This window comes from Hyperolius riggenbachi, chromosome 10 (assembly GCF_040937935.1).
Source record: "Hyperolius riggenbachi isolate aHypRig1 chromosome 10, aHypRig1.pri, whole genome shotgun sequence".
In the NCBI taxonomy this organism is placed as follows: domain Eukaryota; kingdom Metazoa; phylum Chordata; class Amphibia; order Anura; family Hyperoliidae; genus Hyperolius; species Hyperolius riggenbachi.
In genome coordinates, this window is record NC_090655.1 from 266025176 (window position 1) to 266047074 (window position 21899).

Below are 21899 nucleotides of genomic sequence, written 5' to 3' on the forward strand. Positions count from 1 at the left end.
ATGGGGGAGCAGTGGGGAGATTAGTACAGACATGGGTATGGGGAGCAGTGGGGGGATTAGTACAGACATGGGTATGGGGGAGCAGTGGGGAGATTAGTACAGACATGGGTATGGGGGAGCAGTGGGGGGATTAGTACAGACATGGGTATGGGGGAGCAGTGGGGGGATTAGTACAGACATGGGTATGGGGGAGCAGTGGGGGGATTAGTACAGACATGGGTATGGGGGAGCAGTGGGTGGATTAGTACAGACATGGGTATGGGGAGCAGTGGGGGGATTAGTACAGACATGGGTATGGGGAGCAGTGGGGGGATTAGTACAGACATGGGTATGGGGGAGCAGTGGGGTGATTAGTACAGACATGGGTATGGGGGAGCAGTGGGGGGAGCAGTACAGACATGGGTATGGGGGAGCAGTGGGGAGATTAGTACAGACATGGGTGTGGGGGGATCAGTGGGTGGATTAGTACAGACATGGGTATGGGGGAGCAGTGGGGATATTAGTACAGACATGGGTATGGGGGAGCAGTGGGGTGATTAGTACAGACATGGGTATGGGGGAGCAGTGGGGGGATTAGTACAGACATGGGTATGGGGGAGCAGTGGGGGGGGTTAGTACAGACATGGGTATGGGGGAGCAGTGGGGAGATTAGTACAGACATGGGTGTGGGGGGATCAGTGGGGGGATTAGTACAGACATGGGTATGGGGGAGCAGTGGGGGGATTAGTACAGACATGGGTATGGGGAGCAGTGGGGGGATTAGTACAGACATGGGTATGGGGAGCAGTGGGGGGATTAGTACAGACATGGGTATGGGGGAGCAGTGGGGGGATTAGTACAGACATGGGTATGGGGGAGCAGTGGGGAGATTAGTACAGACATGGGTATGGGGGGAGCAGTGGGGAGATTAGTACAGACATGGGTATGGGGGAGCAGTGGGGGGATTAGTACATACATGGGTATGGGGAAGCAGTAGGGAGATTAGTACAGACATGGGTATGGGGGAGCAGTGGGGGGATTAGTACAGATATGGGTATGGGGAGCAGTGGGGGGATTAGTACAGACATGGGTATGGGGAGCAGTGGGGGGATTAGTACAGACATGGGTATGGGGGAGCAGTGGGGGGATTAGTACAGATATGGGTATGGGGAGCAGTGGGGAGATTAGTACAGACATGGGTATGGGGGAGCAGTGGGGGGGGGGGATTAGTACAGACATGGGTATGGGGAAGCAGTAGGGAGATTAGTACAGACATGGGTATGGGGGAGCAGTGGGGGGGGGGGGTTAGTACAGACATGGGTATGGGGGAGCAGTGGGGGGATTAGTACAGACATGGGTATGGGGGGAGCAGTGGGGAGATTAGTACAGACATGGGTATGGGGAGCAGTGGGGGGATTAGTACAGACATGGGTATGGGGGAGCAGTGGGGGGGGGGGGATTAGTACAGACATGGGTATGGGGGAGCAGTGGGGGGATTAGTACAGACATGGGTATGGGGGAGCAGTGGGGAGATTAGTACAGACATGGGTATGGGGAGCAGTGGGGGATTAGTACAGACATGGGTATGGGGGAGCAGTGGGGGATTAGTACAGACATGGGTATGGGGGAGCAGTGGGCGGATTAGTACAGACATGGGTATGGGGGAGCAGTGGGGGGATTAGTACAGACATGGGTATGGGGGAGCAGTGGGGGGATTAGTACAGACATGGGTATGGGGGAGCAGTGGGGGGATTAGTACAGACATGGGTATGGGGGAGCAGTGGGGAGATTAGTACAGACATGGGTATGGGGGAGCAGTGGGTGGATTAGTACAGACATGGGTATGGGGGAGCAGTGGGGATATTAGTACAGACATGGGTATGGGGGAGCAGTGGGGGGATTAGTACAGACATGGGTATGGGGGAGCAGTGGGGTGATTAGTACAGACATGGGTATGGGGGAGCAGTGGGGGGAGCAGTACAGACATGGGTATGGGGGAGCAGTGGGGAGATTAGTACAGACATGGGTGTGGGGGGATCAGTGGGTGGATTAGTACAGACATGGGTATGGGGGAGCAGTGGGGATATTAGTACAGACATGGGTATGGGGGAGTAGTGGGGTGATTAGTACAGACATGGGTATGGGGGAGCAGTGGGGGGATTAGTACAGACATGGGTATGGGGGAGCAGTGGGGGGGGGTTAGTACAGACATGGGTATGGGGGAGCAGTGGGGAGATTAGTACAGACATGGGTGTGGGGGGATCAGTGGGGGGATTAGTACAGACATGGGTATGGGGGAGCAGTGGGGGGATTAGTACAGACATGGGTATGGGGAGCAGTGGGGGGATTAGTACAGACATGGGTATGGGGAGCAGTGGGGGGATTAGTACAGACATGGGTATGGGGGAGCAGTGGGGGGATTAGTACAGACATGGGTATGGGGGAGCAGTGGGGAGATTAGTACAGACATGGGTATGGGGGGAGCAGTGGGGAGATTAGTACAGACATGGGTATGGGGGAGCAGTGGGGGATTAGTACAGACATGGGTATGGGGGAGCAGTGGGGGGATTAGTACAGACATGGGTATGGGGAGCAGTGGGGGGATTAGTACAGACATGGGTATGGGGAGCAGTGGGGGGATTAGTACAGACATGGGTATGGGGGAGCAGTGGGGAGATTAGTACAGACATGGGTATGGGGGAGCAGTGGGGGGATTAGTACAGACATGGGTATGGGGGAGCAGTGGGGGGATTAGTACAGACATGGGTATGGGGGAGCAGTGGGGGGATTAGTACAGACATGGGTATGGGGGAGATTAGTACAGACATGGGTGTGGGGGAGATTAGTACAGACATGGGTATGGGGGAGCAGTGGGGGGATTAGTACAGACATGGGTATGGGGGAGCAGTGGGGGGATTAGTACAGACATGGGTATGAGGGAGCAGTGGGGAGATTAGTACAGACATGAGTATGGGGGAGCAGTGGGGATATTAGTACAGACATGGGTATGGGAGAGCAGTGGGGGATTAGTACAGACATGGGTATGGGGGAGCAGTGGGGGGATTAGTATAGACATGGGTATGGGGGAGCAGTGGGGGGATTAGTACAGACATGGGTATGGGGGAGCAGTGGGGGGATTAGTACAGACATGGGTATGGGGGAGCAGTGAGGAGATTAGTACAGACATGGGCATGGGGGAGCAGTGGGGAGATTAGTACAGACATGGGTATGGGGGAGCAGTGGGGGGATTAGTACAGACATGGGTATGGGGGAGCAGTGGGGAGATTAGTACAGACATGGGTATGGGGGAGCAGTGGGGGGATTAGTACAGACATGGGTATGGGGAAGCAGTGAGGAGATTAGTACAGACATGGGTATGGGGAGCAGTGGGGAGATTAGTACAGACATGGGTATGGGGGAGCAGTGGGGGATTAGTACAGACATGGGTATGGGGGAGCAGTGGGGGGATTAGTACAGACATGGGTATGGGCGAGCAGTGGGGGGATTAGTACAGACATGGGTATGGGGAGCAGTGGGGGATTAGTACAGACATGGGTATGGGGAGCAGTGGGGGGATTAGTACAGATATGGGGGAGCAGTGGGGGGATTAGTACAGACATGGGTATGGGCGAGCAGTGGGGGGATTAGTACAGACATGGGTATGGGGGAGCAGTGGGGAGATTAGTACAGACATGGGTATGGGGAGCAGTGGGGGGATTAGTACAGACATGGGTATGGGGGAGCAGTGGGGGATTAGTACAGACATGGTATGGGGGAGCAGTGGGGGGATTAGTACAGACATGGGTATGGGGGGATCAGTGGGGGGATTAGTACAGACATGGGTATGGGGGAGCAGTGGGGAGATTAGTACAGACATGGGTATGGGGGAGCAGTGGGGAGATTAGTACAGACATGGGTATGGAGGAGCACTCGGGGGATTAGTACAGACATGGGTATGGGGGAGCAGTGGGGGGATTAGTACAGGCATGGGTATGGGGGAGCAGTGGGGGGATTAGTACAGACATGGGTATGGGGGAGCAGTGGGGGGATAAGTACAGACATGGGTATGGGGGAGCAGTGGGGGGATTAGTACAGACATGGGTATGGGGGAGCAGTGGGGGGATTAGTACAGACATGGGTATGGGGGAGCAGTGGGGGATTAGTACAGACATGGGTATGGGAGAGCAGTGGGGGGGGGATTAGTACAGACATGGGTATGGGAGAGCAGCGGGGAGATTAGTACAGACATGGGTATGGGGGAGCAGTGGGGAGATTAGTACAGGCATGGGTATGGGGAGCAGTGGGGAGATTAGTACAGACATGGGTATGGGAGAGCAGTGGGGGGGGGATTAGTACAGACATGGGTATGGGAGAGCAGCGGGGAGATTAGTACAGACATGGGTATGGGGAAGCAGTGGGGGGATTAGTACAGACATGGGTATGGGGGAGCAGTGGGGGGATTAGTACAGACATGGGTATGGGGGAGCAGTGGGGAGATTAGTACAGACATGGGTATGGGGGGATCAGTGGGGGGATTAGTACAGACATGGGTATAGGGAGCAGTGGGGGGATTAGTACAGACATGGGTATGGGGGAGCAGTGGGGGGATTAGTATAGACATGGGTATGGGGGAGCAGTGGGGAGATTAGTATAGACATGGGTATGGGGGAGCAGTGGGGAGGATTAGTACAGACATGGGAATGGGGGAGCAGTGGGGAGATTAGTACAGACATGGGTATGGGGGAGCAGTGGGGGGATTAGTACAGACATGGGTATGGGGAGCAGTGGGGGGATTAGTACAGACATGGGTATGGGGGAGCAGTGTGGGGGGATTAGTACAGACATGGGTATGGGAGAGCAGTGGGGAGATTAGTACAGACATGGGTATGGGGGAGCAGTGGGGGGATTAGTACAGACATGGGTATGGGGAAGCAGTAGGGAGATTAGTATAGACATGGGTATGGGGGAGCAGTGGGGGGATTAGTACAGACATGGGTATGGGGGAGCAGTGGGGGATTAGTATAGACATGGGTATGGGGGAGCACTCGGGGGATTAGTACAGACATGGGTATGGGGGAGCAGTGGGGGGATTAGTACAGGCATGGGTATGGGGGAGCAGTGGGGGGATTAGTACAGACATGGGTATGGGGGAGCAGTGGGGGGATTAGTACAGACATGGGTATGGGGGAGCAGTGGGGGGATTAGTACAGACATGGGTATGGGGGAGCAGTGGGGGGATTAGTACAGACATGGGTATGGGGGAGCAGTGGGGGATTAGTACAGACATGGGTATGGGAGAGCAGTGGGGGGGGGATTAGTACAGACATGGGTATGGGAGAGCAGCGGGGAGATTAGTACAGACATGGGTATGGGGGAGCAGTGGGGAGATTAGTACAGGCATGGGTATGGGGAGCAGTGGGGAGATTAGTACAGACATGGGTATGGGAGAGCAGTGGGGGGGGGGATTAGTACAGACATGGGTATGGGAGAGCAGCGGGGAGATTAGTACAGACATGGGTATGGGGAAGCAGTGGGGGGATTAGTACAGACATGGGTATGGGGGAGCAGTGGGGGGATTAGTACAGACATGGGTATGGGGGAGCAGTGGGGAGATTAGTACAGACATGGGTATGGGGGGATCAGTGGGGGGATTAGTACAGACATGGGTATAGGGAGCAGTGGGGGGATTAGTACAGACATGGGTATGGGGGAGCAGTGGGGGGATTAGTATAGACATGGGTATGGGGGAGCAGTGGGGAGATTAGTATAGACATGGGTATGGGGGAGCAGTGGGGAGGATTAGTACAGACATGGGTATGGGGGAGCAGTGGGGAGATTAGTACAGACATGGGTATGGGGGAGCAGTGGGGGGATTAGTACAGACATGGGTATGGGGAGCAGTGGGGGGATTAGTACAGACATGGGTATGGGGGAGCAGTGTGGGGGGATTAGTACAGACATGGGTATGGGAGAGCAGTGGGAAGATTAGTACAGACATGGGTATGGGGGAGCAGTGGGGGGATTAGTACAGACATGGGTATGGGGGAGCAGTGGGAGGATTAGTACAGACATGGGTATGGGGGAGCAGTGGGGGATTAGTACAGACATGGGTATGGGGGAGCAGTGGGTGGATTAGTACAGATATGGGTATGGGTGAGCAGTGGGGAGATTAGTACAGACATGGGTTAATGGGGAGCAGTGGGGGGTATTAGTACAGACATGGGTATGGGTGAGCAGTGGGGAGATTAGTACAGACAGGTATGGGGGATCAGTGGGGAGATTAGTACAGACATGGGTTAATGGGGGAGCAGTGGGGAGATTAGTACAGACATGGGTATGGGAGAGCAGTGGGGGGAGTAGTACAGACATGTGTATGGGGGAGCAGTGGGGGGATTAGTACAGACATGGGTATGGGGGAGCAGTGGGGAGATTAGTACAGACATGGGTATGGGGGAGCAGTGGGGGGGATTAGTACAGACATGGGTATGGGGGAGCAGTGGGGGGATTAGTACAGACATGGGTATGGGGGAGCAGTGGGGGGATTAGTACAGACATGGGTATGGGGGAGCAGTGGGGATATTAGTACAGACATGGGTATGGGGGAGCAGTGGGGGGATTAGTACAGACATGGGTATGGGGGAGCAGTGGGTAGATTAGTACAGACATGGGTATGGGGGAGCAGTGGGGAGATTAGTACAGACATGGGTTAATGGGGAGCAGTGGGGGGTATTAGTACAGACATGGGTATGGGGGAGCAGTGGGGGGATTAGTACAGACATGGGTATGGGTGAGCAGTGGGTAGATTAGTACAGACATGGGTATGGGGGAGCAGTGGGGGGATTAGTACAGACATGGGTATGGGTGAGCAGTGGGGAGATTAGTACAGACATGGGTATGGGGGAGCAGTGGGGGGATTAGTACAGACATGGGTATGGGTGAGCAGTGGGGAGATTAGTACAGACAGGTATGGGGGAGCAGTGGGGGGATTAGTACAGACATGGGTATGGGGGAGCAGTGGGAGATTAGTGGCAAGATTAGTACAGACATGGGTATGGGGGAGCAGTGGGGGGATTAGTACAGACATGGGTATGGGGGAGCAGTGGGGGGATTAGTACAGACATGGGTATGGGGGAGCAGTGGGGAGATTAGTACAGACATGGGTATGGGTGAGCAGTGGGGAGATTAGTACAGACAGGTATGGGGGAGCAGTGGGGAGATTAGTACAGACATGGGTATGGGGGTGCAGTGGGGGGATTAGTACAGACATGGGTATGGGGGAGCAGTGGGAGATTAGTACAGACATGGGTGTGGGGGAGATTAGTACAGACATGGGTTAATGGGGAGCAGTGGGGGGTATTAGTACAGACATGGGTATGGGGGAGCAGTGGGGGGATTAGTACAGACATGGGTATGGGGGAGCAGTGGGGAGATTAGTACAGACATGGGTATGGGGGAGCAGTGGGGGGATTAGTATAGACATGGGTATGGGGAGCAGAGGGGGGATTAGTACAGACATGGGTATGGGGGAGCAGTGGGGGATTAGTACAGACATGGGTATGGGGGAGCAGTGGGGAGATTAGTACAGACATGGGTATGGGGAGCAGTGGGGGGATTAGTACAGACATGGGTATGGGGGAGCAGTGGGGAGATTAGTACAGACGTGGGTATGGGGGAGCAGTGGGAGGATTAGTACAGACGTGGGTATGGGGGAGCAGGGGGGAGATTAGTACAGACATGGGTATGGGGAGCAGAGGGGGGATTAGTACAGACATGGGTATGGGAGAGCAGTGGGGGGATTAGTACAGACATGGGTATGGGGAGCAGTGGGGGGATTAGTACAGACATGGGTATGGGTAGCAGTGGGGGGATTAGTACAGACATGGGTATGGGAGAGCAGTGGGGGGATTAGTACAGACATGGGTATGGGGAGCAGTGGGGGGATTAGTACAGACATGGGTATGGGGAGCAGTGGTGGGATTAGTACAGACATGGGTATGGGGGAGCAGTGGGGGGATTAGTACAGACATGGGTATGGGGGAGCAGTGGGGGGATTAGTACAGACATGGGTATGGGGGAGCAGTGGGGGATTAGTACAGACATGGGTATGGGGAGCAGTGGTGGGATTAGTACAGACATGGGTATGGGGGAGCAGTGGGGGGATTAGTACAGACATGGTATGGGGGAGCAGTGGGGGGATTAGTACAGACTTGGGTATGGATGTGCAGTGGGGGGATTAGTACAGACATGGGTATGGGGGAGCAGTGGGGGGATTAGTACAGACATGTTATGGGGGAGCAGTGGGGGAGATTAGTACACACATCGGTATCGGTGAGCAGTGGGGGAGATTAGTAGAGGAGGAGAGAAGCACCAGATGATGAGCAAGGCACACTGGGAGAGAGGACTGTGGTACTGAATGTGCAGGAGACCACAGCTTATGGGATATTCTCAACCCTTCTTTTCTGTGCTCTGATTTTGTAGTGCTAATATCTTACAGCTAAAATTTGTTTTTCTTTTCAGATTTGATATCTGAGCTCAAAGAACAGGAGAGGAGTGATCAGCAGTCTATGGAGGAGGGTGACATGATGAGGACAATTAAAGAAGAAGAAGAAGAAGAAACGTATGTGAGGAGTGATCAGCAGTTGAAGGAGGAGCGTAATATGATGAGGGCAATTAAAGAAGAAGAGATGTATGTGAGGAGTGATCATCAGTCTATGGAGGAGGGTGACATGAAGAAGGCAATTAAAGAAGAAGAAAAGTATGTGAGGCGTGATCAGCAGTCTATGGAGAAGGGTGACATGATGGGGACAACTAAAGAAGAAGAAGAAGAGACATATGTGAGGAGTGATCAGCAGTCTATGGAGGAGGGTGACATGATGGGGACAACTAAAGTAGAAGAAGAAGAGACGTATGTGAGGAGTGATCAGTCTATGGAGGAGGGTGACATAATGAGGACAATTAAAGAGGAAGAAGAAGAGACATATGTGAGGAGTGATCAGCAGTCTATGGAGGGTTTAATAATAAGAGTAATTAAAGAGGAAGAAGAAGAGACATATGTGACGAGTGATCAACGGTCTGCAGAGGAGGGTGACATAATGAAGACAACTATAGATGAGGACCATCTTGCAGAGGGCAGAACAGGTGAGTTATCAACATTATTGAACATCTCTAGTTATTATGACAATGACACTGCTCACAGACTGGCCATATTAGGGGTTATGCTATATACGCATGTTAGATTTTTGTCATCTAAAACCATCATTTTAGAATGTATTTGCTTTCTAACTTACTAGCAATAACTTACTTACTAGCTTACTAACAGTGGGCTTGATTCTTTAAGTTGTGTTGCTAAAGCAGCGCAGCTTAATGAGAGGAGCGCGAGCTCATCACATGTTATCGTGCTCTGGTATCTTATGCATAACTAACAGCCGCTCCACTGAACCCGCCCTAAAGCCCAGCGGGTCCAGTGGCTTTAATTAATGACCGACAGTGACAGGCAGCCTATTGGGCCAATCGGAGTGTGAGGTTCAGGTCCTTTAACTCCCCTGGTGTTACAAAAAAATCGCCAGGGGGGCAGCACAGCACTTTTTTTAATTTATTTTTTAAATCATGTAGCTAGCCTAGCGATAGCTACATGATAGCCGCTGTGCAGCGGCATCCCTCCACCCCTTCCGATCGCCTCAGGCGATCAGAGCAAACAGGAAATCCCGTTCAGAACGGGATTTCCTGTTTGGCTTCCCCTGTCACCGTGGCGACGATCGGGATGACGATCCACCCCTTAGTGCTGCCTGGCGGTGATTGGCCAGGCTGCGTAAGGGGTCTGGGGGGGGGGCGGCGCGGCAGGTAGCGGCGAATTGGCTGCGATCGTGTAGTAAACGCAGCTAACAAAAAAAAAATTTGCAAATTGGCCCACCAGGGCCTGAGAAATCCTCTGCGGCTGCTTAGCCCGAACTCAGTTCGGGATTACCGCCAAGGAGATTAATGTGCCTGGACCAGAAAGTGCTCAAGGCGGGAGGAGTGGAGCCGACCCAACGTTAAGTTACTAGCATTCGCTATGCTGCAATTCAGCAGCATAGCATGCGCTGAGTGCCCGCTCCCCTAGTTACGCACACTATGCTGCTACTAGCGTGCAGGGGGACAAATTACGGCACGCTGATTCACTAGCATGCGTAACCGTAGCTTACTCGCACTGTTATACGGTGCTAAGCTTAGTGAATCAAGCTCATAGTGTGTTTATACCTTATTACAGGCACACTGTGCAGTCACATTACACATTACACCCCTATTACTTCTCACATTCCCTGTGTACATAGTGTGTTTATACCTCATTACAGGCACACTGTGCAGTCACATTACACACATCACACCCCTATTACTTCTCACATTCCCTGTGTACATAGTGTGTTTATACCTCATTACAGGCACACTGTGCAGTCACATTACACACATCACACCCCTATTACTTCTCACATTCCCTGTGTACATAGTGTGTTTATACCTCATTACAGGCACACTGTGCAGTCACATTACACACATCACACCCCTATTACTTCTCACATTCCCTGTTTACATAGTGTGTTTATACCTCATTACAGGCACACTGTGCAGTCATATTACACACATCACACCCCTATTACTTCTCACATTCCCTGTGTACATAGTGTGTTTATACCTCATTACAGGCACACTGTGCAGTCACATTACACACATCACACCCCTATTACTTTTCACATTCCCTGTGTACATAGTGTGTTTATACCTCATTACAGGCACACTGTGCAGTCACATTACACACATCACACCCCTATTGCTTCTCACATTCCCTGTGTACATAGTGTGTTTATACCTCATTACAGGCACACTGTGCAGACACATTACACACATCACACCCCTATTACTTTTCACATCCCTTGTGTACATAGTGTATTTATACCTCATTACAGGCACACTGTACAGTCACATTACACACATCACACTCCCATTACTTCTCACATTCCCTGTGTACATAGTGTGTTTATACCTCATTACAGGCATACTGTGCAGTCACATTACACATCACACCCCTATTACTTCTCACATTCCCTGTGTACATAGTGTGTTTATACCTCATTACAGGCACACTGTGCAGTCACATTACACACATCACACCCCTATTACTTCTCACATTCCCTGTGTACATAGTGTGTTTATACCTCATTACAGGCACACTGTGCAGTCACATTACACACATCACACCCCTATTACTTCTCACATTCCCTGTGTACATAGTGTGTTTATACCTCATTACAGGCACACTGTGCAGACACATTACACACATCACACCCCTATTGCTTCTCATATTCCCTGTGTACATAGTGTGTTTATACCTCATTACAGGCACACTGTGCAGACACATTACACACATCACACTCCCATTACTTCTCACATTCCCTGTGTACATAGTGTGTTTATACCTCATTACAGGCATACTATGCAGTCACATTACACACATCACACCCCTATTACTTCTCACATTCCCTGTGTACATAGTGTGTTTATACCGCATTACAGGCACACTGTGCAGTCACATTACACGTCACACCCCTATTACTTCTCACATTCCCTGTGTACATAGTGTGTTTATACCTCATTACAGGCACACTGTGCAGTCACATTACACAGCACACCCCTATTACTCCTCACATTCCCTGTGTACATAGTGTGTTTATACCTCATTACAGGCACACTGTGCAGTCACATTACACACATCACACCCCTATTGCTTCTCACATTCCCTGTGTACATAGTGTGTTTATACCTCATTACAGGCACACTGTGCAGACACATTACACACATCACACTCCCATTACTTCTCACATTCCCTGTGTACATAGTGTGTTTATACCTCATTACAGGCACACTGTGCAGTCACATTGCACACATCACACCCCTATTACTTCTCACATTCCCTGTGTACATAGTGTGTTTATGCCTCATTACAGGCACGCTGTGCAGTCACATTACACACATCACACCCCTATTACTCCTCACATTCCCTGTGTACATAGTGTGCTTATACCACATTACAGGCACACTGTGCAGCCACACTACACACATCACACCCCTATTACTCCTCACATTCCCTGTGTACATAGTGTGTTTATACCTCATTACAGGCACACTGTGCAGTCACATTACACACATCACACCCCTATTACTTCTCACATTCCCTGTTTACATAGTGTGTTTATACCTCATTACAGGCACACTGTGCAGTCATATTACACACATCACACCCCTATTACTTCTCACATTCCCTGTGTACATAGTGTGTTTATACCTCATTACAGGCACACTGTGCAGACACATCACACCCCTATTACTTTTCACATTCCCTGTGTACATAGTGTGTTTATACCTCATTACAGGCACACTGTGCAGTCACATTACACACATCACACCCCTATTGCTTCTCACATTCCCTGTGTACATAGTGTGTTTATACCTCATTACAGGCACACTGTGCAGACACATTACACACATCACACCCCTATTACTTTTCACATCCCTTGTGTACATAGTGTATTTATACCTCATTACAGGCACACTGTACAGTCACATTACACACATCACACTCCCATTACTTCTCACATTCCCTGTGTACATAGTGTGTTTATACCTCATTACAGGCATACTGTGCAGTCACATTACACATCACACCCCTATTACTTCTCACATTCCCTGTGTACATAGTGTGTTTATACCTCATTACAGGCACACTGTGCAGTCACATTACACACATCACACCCCTATTACTTCTCACATTCCCTGTGTACATAGTGTGTTTATACCTCATTACAGGCACACTGTGCAGTCACATTACACACATCACACCCCTATTACTTCTCACATTCCCTGTGTACATAGTGTGTTTATACCTCATTACAGGCACACTGTGCAGACACATTACACACATCACACCCCTATTGCTTCTCATATTCCCTGTGTACATAGTGTGTTTATACCTCATTACAGGCACACTGTGCAGACACATTACACACATCACACTCCCATTACTTCTCACATTCCCTGTGTACATAGTGTGTTTATACCTCATTACAGGCATACTATGCAGTCACATTACACACATCACACCCCTATTACTTCTCACATTCCCTGTGTACATAGTGTGTTTATACCGCATTACAGGCACACTGTGCAGTCACATTACACGTCACACCCCTATTACTTCTCACATTCCCTGTGTACATAGTGTGTTTATACCTCATTACAGGCACACTGTGCAGTCACATTACACAGCACACCCCTATTACTCCTCACATTCCCTGTGTACATAGTGTGTTTATACCTCATTACAGGCACACTGTGCAGTCACATTACACACATCACACCCCTATTGCTTCTCACATTCCCTGTGTACATAGTGTGTTTATACCTCATTACAGGCACACTGTGCAGACACATTACACACATCACACTCCCATTACTTCTCACATTCCCTGTGTACATAGTGTGTTTATACCTCATTACAGGCACACTGTGCAGTCACATTGCACACATCACACCCCTATTACTTCTCACATTCCCTGTGTACATAGTGTGTTTATGCCTCATTACAGGCACGCTGTGCAGTCACATTACACACATCACACCCCTATTACTCCTCACATTCCCTGTGTACATAGTGTGCTTATACCACATTACAGGCACACTGTGCAGCCACACTACACACATCACACCCCTATTACTCCTCACATTCCCTCTGTACATAGTGTGTTTATACCTCATTACAGGCACACTGTGCAGTCACATTACACATCACACTCCTATTACTTCTCACATTCCCTGTGTACATAGTGTGTTTATATCTCATTACAGGCACATTGTGCAGTCACATTACACATCACACCCCTATTACTTCTCACATTCCCTGTGTACATAGTGTGTTTATACCTCATTACAGGTACACTGTGCAGTCACATTACACATCACACCCCTATTACTTCTCACATTCCCTGTGTACATAGTGTGTTTATACCTCATTACAGGCACACTGTGCAGTCACATTACACACATCACACCCCTATTACTTCTCACATTCCCTGTGTACATAGTGTGTTTATACCTCATTACAGGCACACTATGCAGTCACATTACACACATCACACCCCTATTACTTCTCACATTCCCTGTGTACATAGTGTGTTTATACCTCCTTACAGGCACACTGTGCAGTCACATTACACACATCACACCCCTATTACTTCTCACATTCCCTGTGTACATAGTGTGTTTATACCTCATTACAGGCACACTGTGCAGTCACATTACACATCACACCCCTATTACTTCTCACATTCCCTGTGTACATAGTGTGTTTATACCTCATTACAGGCACACTGTGCAGTCACATTACACATCACACCCCTATTACTTCTCACATTCCCTGTGTACATAGTGTGTTTATACCTCATTACAGGCACACTGTGCAGTCACATTACACACATCACACCCCTATTACTTCTCACATTCCCTGTGTACATAGTGTGTTTATACCTCATTACAGGCACACTATGCAGTCACATTACACACATCACACCCCTATTACTTCTCACATTCCCTGTGTACATAGTGTGTTTATACCTCCTTACAGGCACACTGTGCAGTCACATTACACACATCACACCCCTATTACTTCTCACATTCCCTGTGTACATAGTGTGTTTATACCTCATTACAGGCACACTGTGCAGTCACATTACACATCACACCCCTATTACTTCTCACATTCCCTGTGTACATAGTGTGTTTATACCTCATTACAGGCACACTGTGCAGTCACATTACACATCACACCCCTATTACTTCTCACATTCCCTGTGTACATAGTGTGTTTATACCTCATTACAGGCACACTGTGCAGTCACATTACACATCACACCCCTATTACTTCTCACATTCCCTGTGTACATAGTGTGTTTATTCCTCATTACAGGCACACTGTGCAGTCACATTACACATCACACTCCTATTACTTCTCACATTCCCTATGTATATAGTGTGTTTATACCTCATTACAGACACACTGTGCAGTCACATTACACACATCGCACCGCTATTACTCCTCACATTCACTGTGTACATAGTGTGTTTATACCTCATTACAGGCACATTGTGCAGTCACATTACACACATCACACCCCTATTACTTCTCACATTCCCTGTGTACATAGTGTGTGTATACCTCACTACAGACACACTGTGCAGTCACATTACACACATCACACCCCTATTACTTCTCACATCACCTGTGTACATAGTGTGTTTATACCTGATTACAGGCACACTGTGCAGTCACATTACACACATCACACCCCTATTACCTCTCACATTCCCTGTGTACATAGTGTGTTTATACCTGATTACAGGCACACTGTGCAGTCACATTACACATCACACCCCTATTACTTCTCACGTTCCCTGTGTACATAGTGTGTTTATACCTCATTACAGGCACACTGTGCAGTCACATTGCACACATCACACCCCTATTACTTCTCACATTCCCTGTGTACATAGTGTGCTTATACCTTATTACAGGCACACTGTGCAGTCACATTACACACATCACACCCCTATTACTTCTCACATTCCCTGTGTACATAGTGTGTTTATACCTCGCTACAGACACACTGTGCAGTCACATTACAGACATCACACCCCTATTACTTCTCACATTCCCTGTGTACATAGTGTGTTTATACCTCATTACAGGCACACTGTGCAGCCACATTACACACATCACACCCCTATTACTTCTCACATTCCCTGTGTACATAGTGTGTTTATACCTCATTACAGGCACACTGTGCAGTCACATTACACAGCACACCCCTATTACTTCTCACATTCCCTGTGTACATAGTGTGTTTATACCCCATTACAGGCACACTGTGCAGTCACATTACACACATCACACCCCTATTACGTCTCACATTCCCTGTGTACATAGTGTGTTTATACCTTATTACAGGCACACTGTGCAGTCACACTACACATCACACCCCTATTACTTCTCACATTCCCTGTGTACATAGTGTGTTTATACCTCATTACAGGCACACTGTGCAGTCACATTACACACATCACGCCCCTATTACTTCTCACATTCCCTGTGTACATAGTGTGTTTATATCTCATTACAGGAACACTGTACAGTCACATTACACATCACACCCCTATTACGTCTCACATTCCCTGTGTACATAGTGTGTTTATACCTTATTACAGGCACACTGTGCAGTCACACTACACATCACACCCCTATTACTTCTCACATTCCCTGTGTACATAGTGTGTTTATACCTCATTACAGGCACACTGTGCAGTCACATTACACACATCACACCCCTATTACTTCTCACATTCCCTGTGTACATAGTGTGTTTATACCTCATTACAGGCACACTGTGCAGTCACATTACACATCACACCCCTATTACTTCTCACATTCCCTGTGTACATAGTGTGCTTATACCTCATTACAGGCACACTGTGCAGTCACATTACACACATCAGTTTTATTAGTCATAAACGCTATTGCATACTCCTGACCTTATTTTGACTTAGGCGTTTTTCATTTGTCTTCACAAGAAGCTCAGTCCTGTTTGCCTCTATTGCTCTATGCGTTTTTCAATGATTTCTTTGGATATCCTCTGGCCAGTAGTCTTGTTCTCAGAATATCAGCTTCTTTTTTGAAATCCTAAGATATTGACTGTACAATATTCCAGAAATAACCGATTGTGCATGAGAGCTTGATGCTTGTAAGATTGAATTTGTTGTGGTTTCTTTTCTGAATAGCATTGTGCCCAACCTGCCTTGATCATCTTTATATGTAGTTATATCTAGAGAATCAAATTTGTTGGTGTTGTAAGTGTAAGTCATACATGTCAAACTCTGGCCCACGGGCCAAATGTGGTCTGCAGTTCCATCAAGATTGGGATGCAAGTGGTTTCCCCACTTTGCATTTATGTTTTGCCCACTCTAGACCACGAAGGAAGCTATAGTGAGGGTGAAGCCCTAGATCACCAGCGACACCATATGGGGAGGGAGGGGGAAAGGGCTAGACACCGGGGAACTTTATAGTTGTGAGAGGGGGCACTAGACACATGAGAAACACCAGAGAACACCAGAGAACTGTATAGGGGAGGAAAGAGGGTCATAAGATAGGAAGGAGGGCCACTATACACCAGAGAACCATATAGCGGAGGGAGGAGGGCCACTAGACCACCAGGGAAGTGTATGGGGAGGGAGGCCATTAGACACCAGGGAATGTTTATAAGGGAGGGAGGTGACCACTAGACTTTGAGGTTAGCCCCCAACTTCATCTCAGTGTTTAATTTTGGCCCACTTTGGCTATCATTCATAAAGGTGCAGTCGGTAGTGCGGGAAACAATAAAAAAGGGGGAGCAAACAGTCGCGCACTAGTGGATGGAGCAGCCTGGGTGTACTCAGGGTCAGTCCTCAACCCCTAAAGAAAAGTGATACAATTTGTGGTAGGAGCACCTGGCGCTCAGAATGGTGAGCCAAAGTGATAAAAATGTAGACAGTCACAATATTTGATCAGCCGAGCATCAAATGCGGGGAAGCACTGTAGGGGCGGCAACGCCTCTCTCAACCCACAGTGAATTGCCCGTCTTACACAAGTCTCGTAACAGTACCTCTAGACTGGATCAAATACCCCAACCGAGGATGGTGCCTTTTCCTCCTATGGTGTAATCCGTTCCGGAATATGAAGGAAAGAGAAGGTTCTCAATAGCGCAGCTGGGCTCAGAGCTCGCGCGGAGATACTCCGTCCTTCCCTCTCCACATCCGCCGGTAGTGACGTCACCCTCTGCGTTTCACCGCTCTCCAACCAAGTGTCGGCTTACTTCCTGGATAAGGGCATACAGAGGGGACAAAACTAATTGTGCAGACTGTGCTGAGTGTTGGTAACGCTGCGCATAAGGATGCACTTACAGGATGGATTCTTGATTTTATTGCATATAAAAATTGTGTATCCCGATCCGGATTTCGGCCTCACGCCTTCATCAGGGGAGCTCAGCTCGTCCATTACCGCCGGAGGCTGCCGCTCAGGCCCTGCTGGGACGATTTTTATCAAATAAAAAGGTGCACACGCAGCCGGCACTTTGCCAGCCGCGTGTGCTACCTGATCCGCCGCGTGCAGCGGCGAAAGAGGGTCCCCCCAAGCCGCCCGAGCCCAGTGCAGCCGGACCAAACAGTTCCGGCCAGCGCTAAGGGCTGAATCGGAGGCGGCTGACGTCAGGACGTCACTCCAAGCGAAACAAAGGCCGCTCATCGCAGCCTTTCTTGTTAGTACGCAACAGGAGCGCCCTCTAGTGGGCTTTCATGCAGCCAACTTTCAGTTGGCTGCATGCAATAGTTTTTTTTTTTTATTAAAAAAAAAACGTCCGGTCGCCAGCCTGGCGATCTTAATAGAACGCCAGGCTGGTTGAGGCTATAAAAAAATGAGTTTTACTCACCTGAGGTTTCCACCAGCCCCCTGCAGCTGTCCGGTGCCCACGCAGTCTCGCTTGGATCCTTCTGGCCCTGCCAGCAGCTACTTTCATTTTCGGCTACAGGCCTGGGAATGTGAGTGATTCTTTGCGTTCCTGGCTGCAATAGCTGTATAGAGGGCGCTATTATGGCCAGAACACCACTTAGAAGATAAGATAACTCCTTTATTCCATCTCAAGCAGTAGAAAAAACTCCATCTCACGCAAAGTAACAATCCAAAACTCCATCGAGGTATATACAGCAGATCTGTACACTGACAACTCCAGCACAATTCTCCCCAACACTGCTATGCATCCACCTATTATAGTCCTCCCACGGAAGCTTCCAGAGAAGCCTGGATCACAGTAGGTCTTATCCGAGGCTACAACAGTTTCCAGTAACAGGAGCCATACATCTAGGGATTCTGATTCACTCGACAAAGCGATCGACTTTATTGGAGAATTGACTTCAGTATGGTTGATCGAAAGTCGATCGACTAGTGACCCACAAACTACAAGCGATATCCTGTGTAATTCACCTTCGCTAATCGATCTGACCAATGTTGGGTCTCCATGCTCTGAATGCAAAAATCGGTTCAGAGTCAATCGAATGATACGTAAACAGTAGCCAATTCCAGTGAGCTCGACCAATATCTTGCATCCTGCTCAATCGACTAAGCTGGTCGATTTGACATATCATCAGCCATTTTTCATTGATTGGGCATATTGGAGCACACTCGATTCTCTCTTGATTCGATAAAATGATCAAATTGAATGGTCGATCATACACCAAAATTGCTAGATGTATGGCCACCTTAAAGAGACTCTGAAGCCACTTAAAAACGGGTTTTTACCTTTTATTTATGCTAAGCATGTTGGCCACTGTTAAAACGCCGATATCCCGCGGCAGAACGAGGGTTATTTACCCCCAAATCCCCTGTGCAAAATCCACGACTTTCTTGGTTGTGGGTTTTGCTGCCCAGGGAGGCAGAGCTTTCAGCTGTAGCTCTGCCTCCTTACGCGTCAATCAGCACGTATCTCCGCCTCTCCCCCACCCCTCTCAGTGAAGCAAGACTGAGAGGGGTGGGGAGAGGCAGCGATCCACGCTGGTGGACACGTGTAGAGGCAGAGCTGCAGCCAAAAGCTCTGAATCGATGCAGAAGGAGCACCGCAATGTGCCCCAGAGGATTTGGGGAATAAAAATAACGCTTGTTCTGCTGCGGGATAGTGGGGTTTTAGCAGGGGCAAACATGCTTAAAGTGGACCCGAGATGAACTTTTACTCCTTGCATAATTGTGTTCCTTACATATAGTTTATAGGGCATTCCTCAAGCGAAATACTTGTTTTGTTTTAATACCCTAATTTCCTATAAACTAAACAAACCACACCCACAGCTTCTCCAGAGTGCCTTGGCGCTTGCAAGGGATTGTGGGATTTCAGTCTGGGCAGGTGAAAAAGGTGTTACTAGCTATAGATTTCAGAGGCAGAGTTTTCACAATCTGAGAGCTGCAGTGCAGATACAGATCAGTTGCCTGTGTAATGGAGGAGATAAGAGTGGAGTTTTCACAGAATATGCAGATTAGCATGCCTAGATACAGATAAGCTTGCCTGTGTGTGTAATTGTGTAATAGTGACAAGCAGAAAACATGTCTGCTCCCATTGTATCACAGGAAAAAATATTAATATACTGTTGAAGCTGTTTGAAGATAGATTTGCTGTGTAAACTATCTAAACTTTAGATAAGATATATATAGACAAGTCACTTGTTATATTTAGTTTTTCATCTCGGATCCGCTTTAACTGAAATAAAAGGTAAAAACCCGTTTTTAAATTGTCGTCAGAGTCTCTTTAAGTCCATTCTTTAAATAAGTAAACAAGTCTGTAGACTACTCAGCATGTGACACCTTCAGCTATTTGGAGCAGCAACAACAGAGGATCTCAATGACAAGAGCTGAAACAGAATATACAATAAACATGATGCATAACAGGAATGTTAAAGTGGATCCGAGATAAACTTTTACTCATTGCATAATTGTGTTCCTTTCATATAGTTTATAGGGCATTCCTCATGCCAAATACTTTTTTTTTTCAGTTTTAATACCTTAATTCCCTATAAACGAAACAAGCCTCGCCCACAGCTCCTCCAGTGCCTTGACACTCAGAAACCCATGTAGCAAGGGTTTATAGGAGCTCAGTCTGGGCAGGAGGAGGTGTTACTAGCTAGAGATTTCTGTGGCAGAGGGGAGGAGGAGAGGGGAGTGAAGTTTTCACAGGCTGAGGGCTGGGGATGCAGATAAGCTTGCCCGTGTGTAATGTTTACAAACAGAACATGGCTACTCTCATTGTATGTCAGGAAGAAATAATGATATACTGTTGAAGCTGTTTGCAACTAGATTTGCTGTGTCTAAACGTTAGGTAAAGTATATAGACAAGTTACTTGTTATAGTTAGTTTTTCATCTCGGATCCGCTTTAAACTGCACAATACACAGCATAGTAATATAGCTTTGCCACACCCTTCTTCCCTGGTCTACACGTTCTGAATGTATTTATTTTATTTTATATATGGAAGATCCCTTTATATTTTTAAGCATGGGATAGTTTTTGCCCTGATCCAAAATGGCCGCACGGTCCACTGACATCACTGATATGTCAGAGCAGATTGCAGACTGACCTTATATGAGGCATTTGAATGTTGAAGCCCTAGTCTATCGTTATGTGAGGCCACCTTTCGTTTGTCTGCTGGGGCGGGGCTTAATATCCCTGACTTGAAATTGCTGAACCTCCTATCACGTGACGAATGAGTCACACCCGCTTCACTGACGTCACGGATCATGTGACGATCTGCGTACATTTTTTTGACAGAGCACAGGGAAATCCAAGTCCCACCTCCTATCCTTGCACTTAGGCCTATCCTTGCACTCAGTGGCTGCCACCTGATTGGGACACACAGAATGTCACTACGTCCCTCTATCGCTTCCATTCCCGCCTCCATCCCTGCGACACACAATTTAAATTATGCTGAGGGTATCCTACAATGCTGACACCATCCAGCCACTCCATAACCGCACTATCACCCAAGCTGTTCTTCCTGAACCTACGGGTGAGTGATATATGACCTTTGAAATATAGCTGGATAATATACTGTGTTTGCTCTTCAAGGGAACCTAAAGCGAGTAAATTTATTTAAAATGAACTCATGACGTAGCTTCAAATGATTAGTACATACTTACCTCGCTTACCTCTCAGAAGCTCACCATCTTATTCTTACAGTGATCCCTTCCAGTTATATATCCGCAGCTGTCAGTTACAACTGAATGTGCAATGTCCATGTTTCCCTATGGCTCAAGTGGGTGATATTACAGTTTAAC

At 48.4% G+C, this 21899-nt stretch overlaps 1 protein-coding gene across 1 annotated transcript in view; it reads left to right on the forward strand.

Annotated features, from left to right (window-relative positions):
- The window catches only part of LOC137535401 (zinc finger protein 271-like), a 44017-nt gene that overhangs the window by 14070 nt on the left and 8048 nt on the right, over positions 1-21899 (forward strand). The window contains exon 2 of the mRNA XM_068257238.1: positions 8497-9117. Coding sequence (XP_068113339.1) covers positions 8544-9117 — 574 coding nt within the window. The 5' untranslated portion in view covers positions 8497-8543. The remainder of the gene's footprint in view (positions 1-8496; positions 9118-21899) is intronic.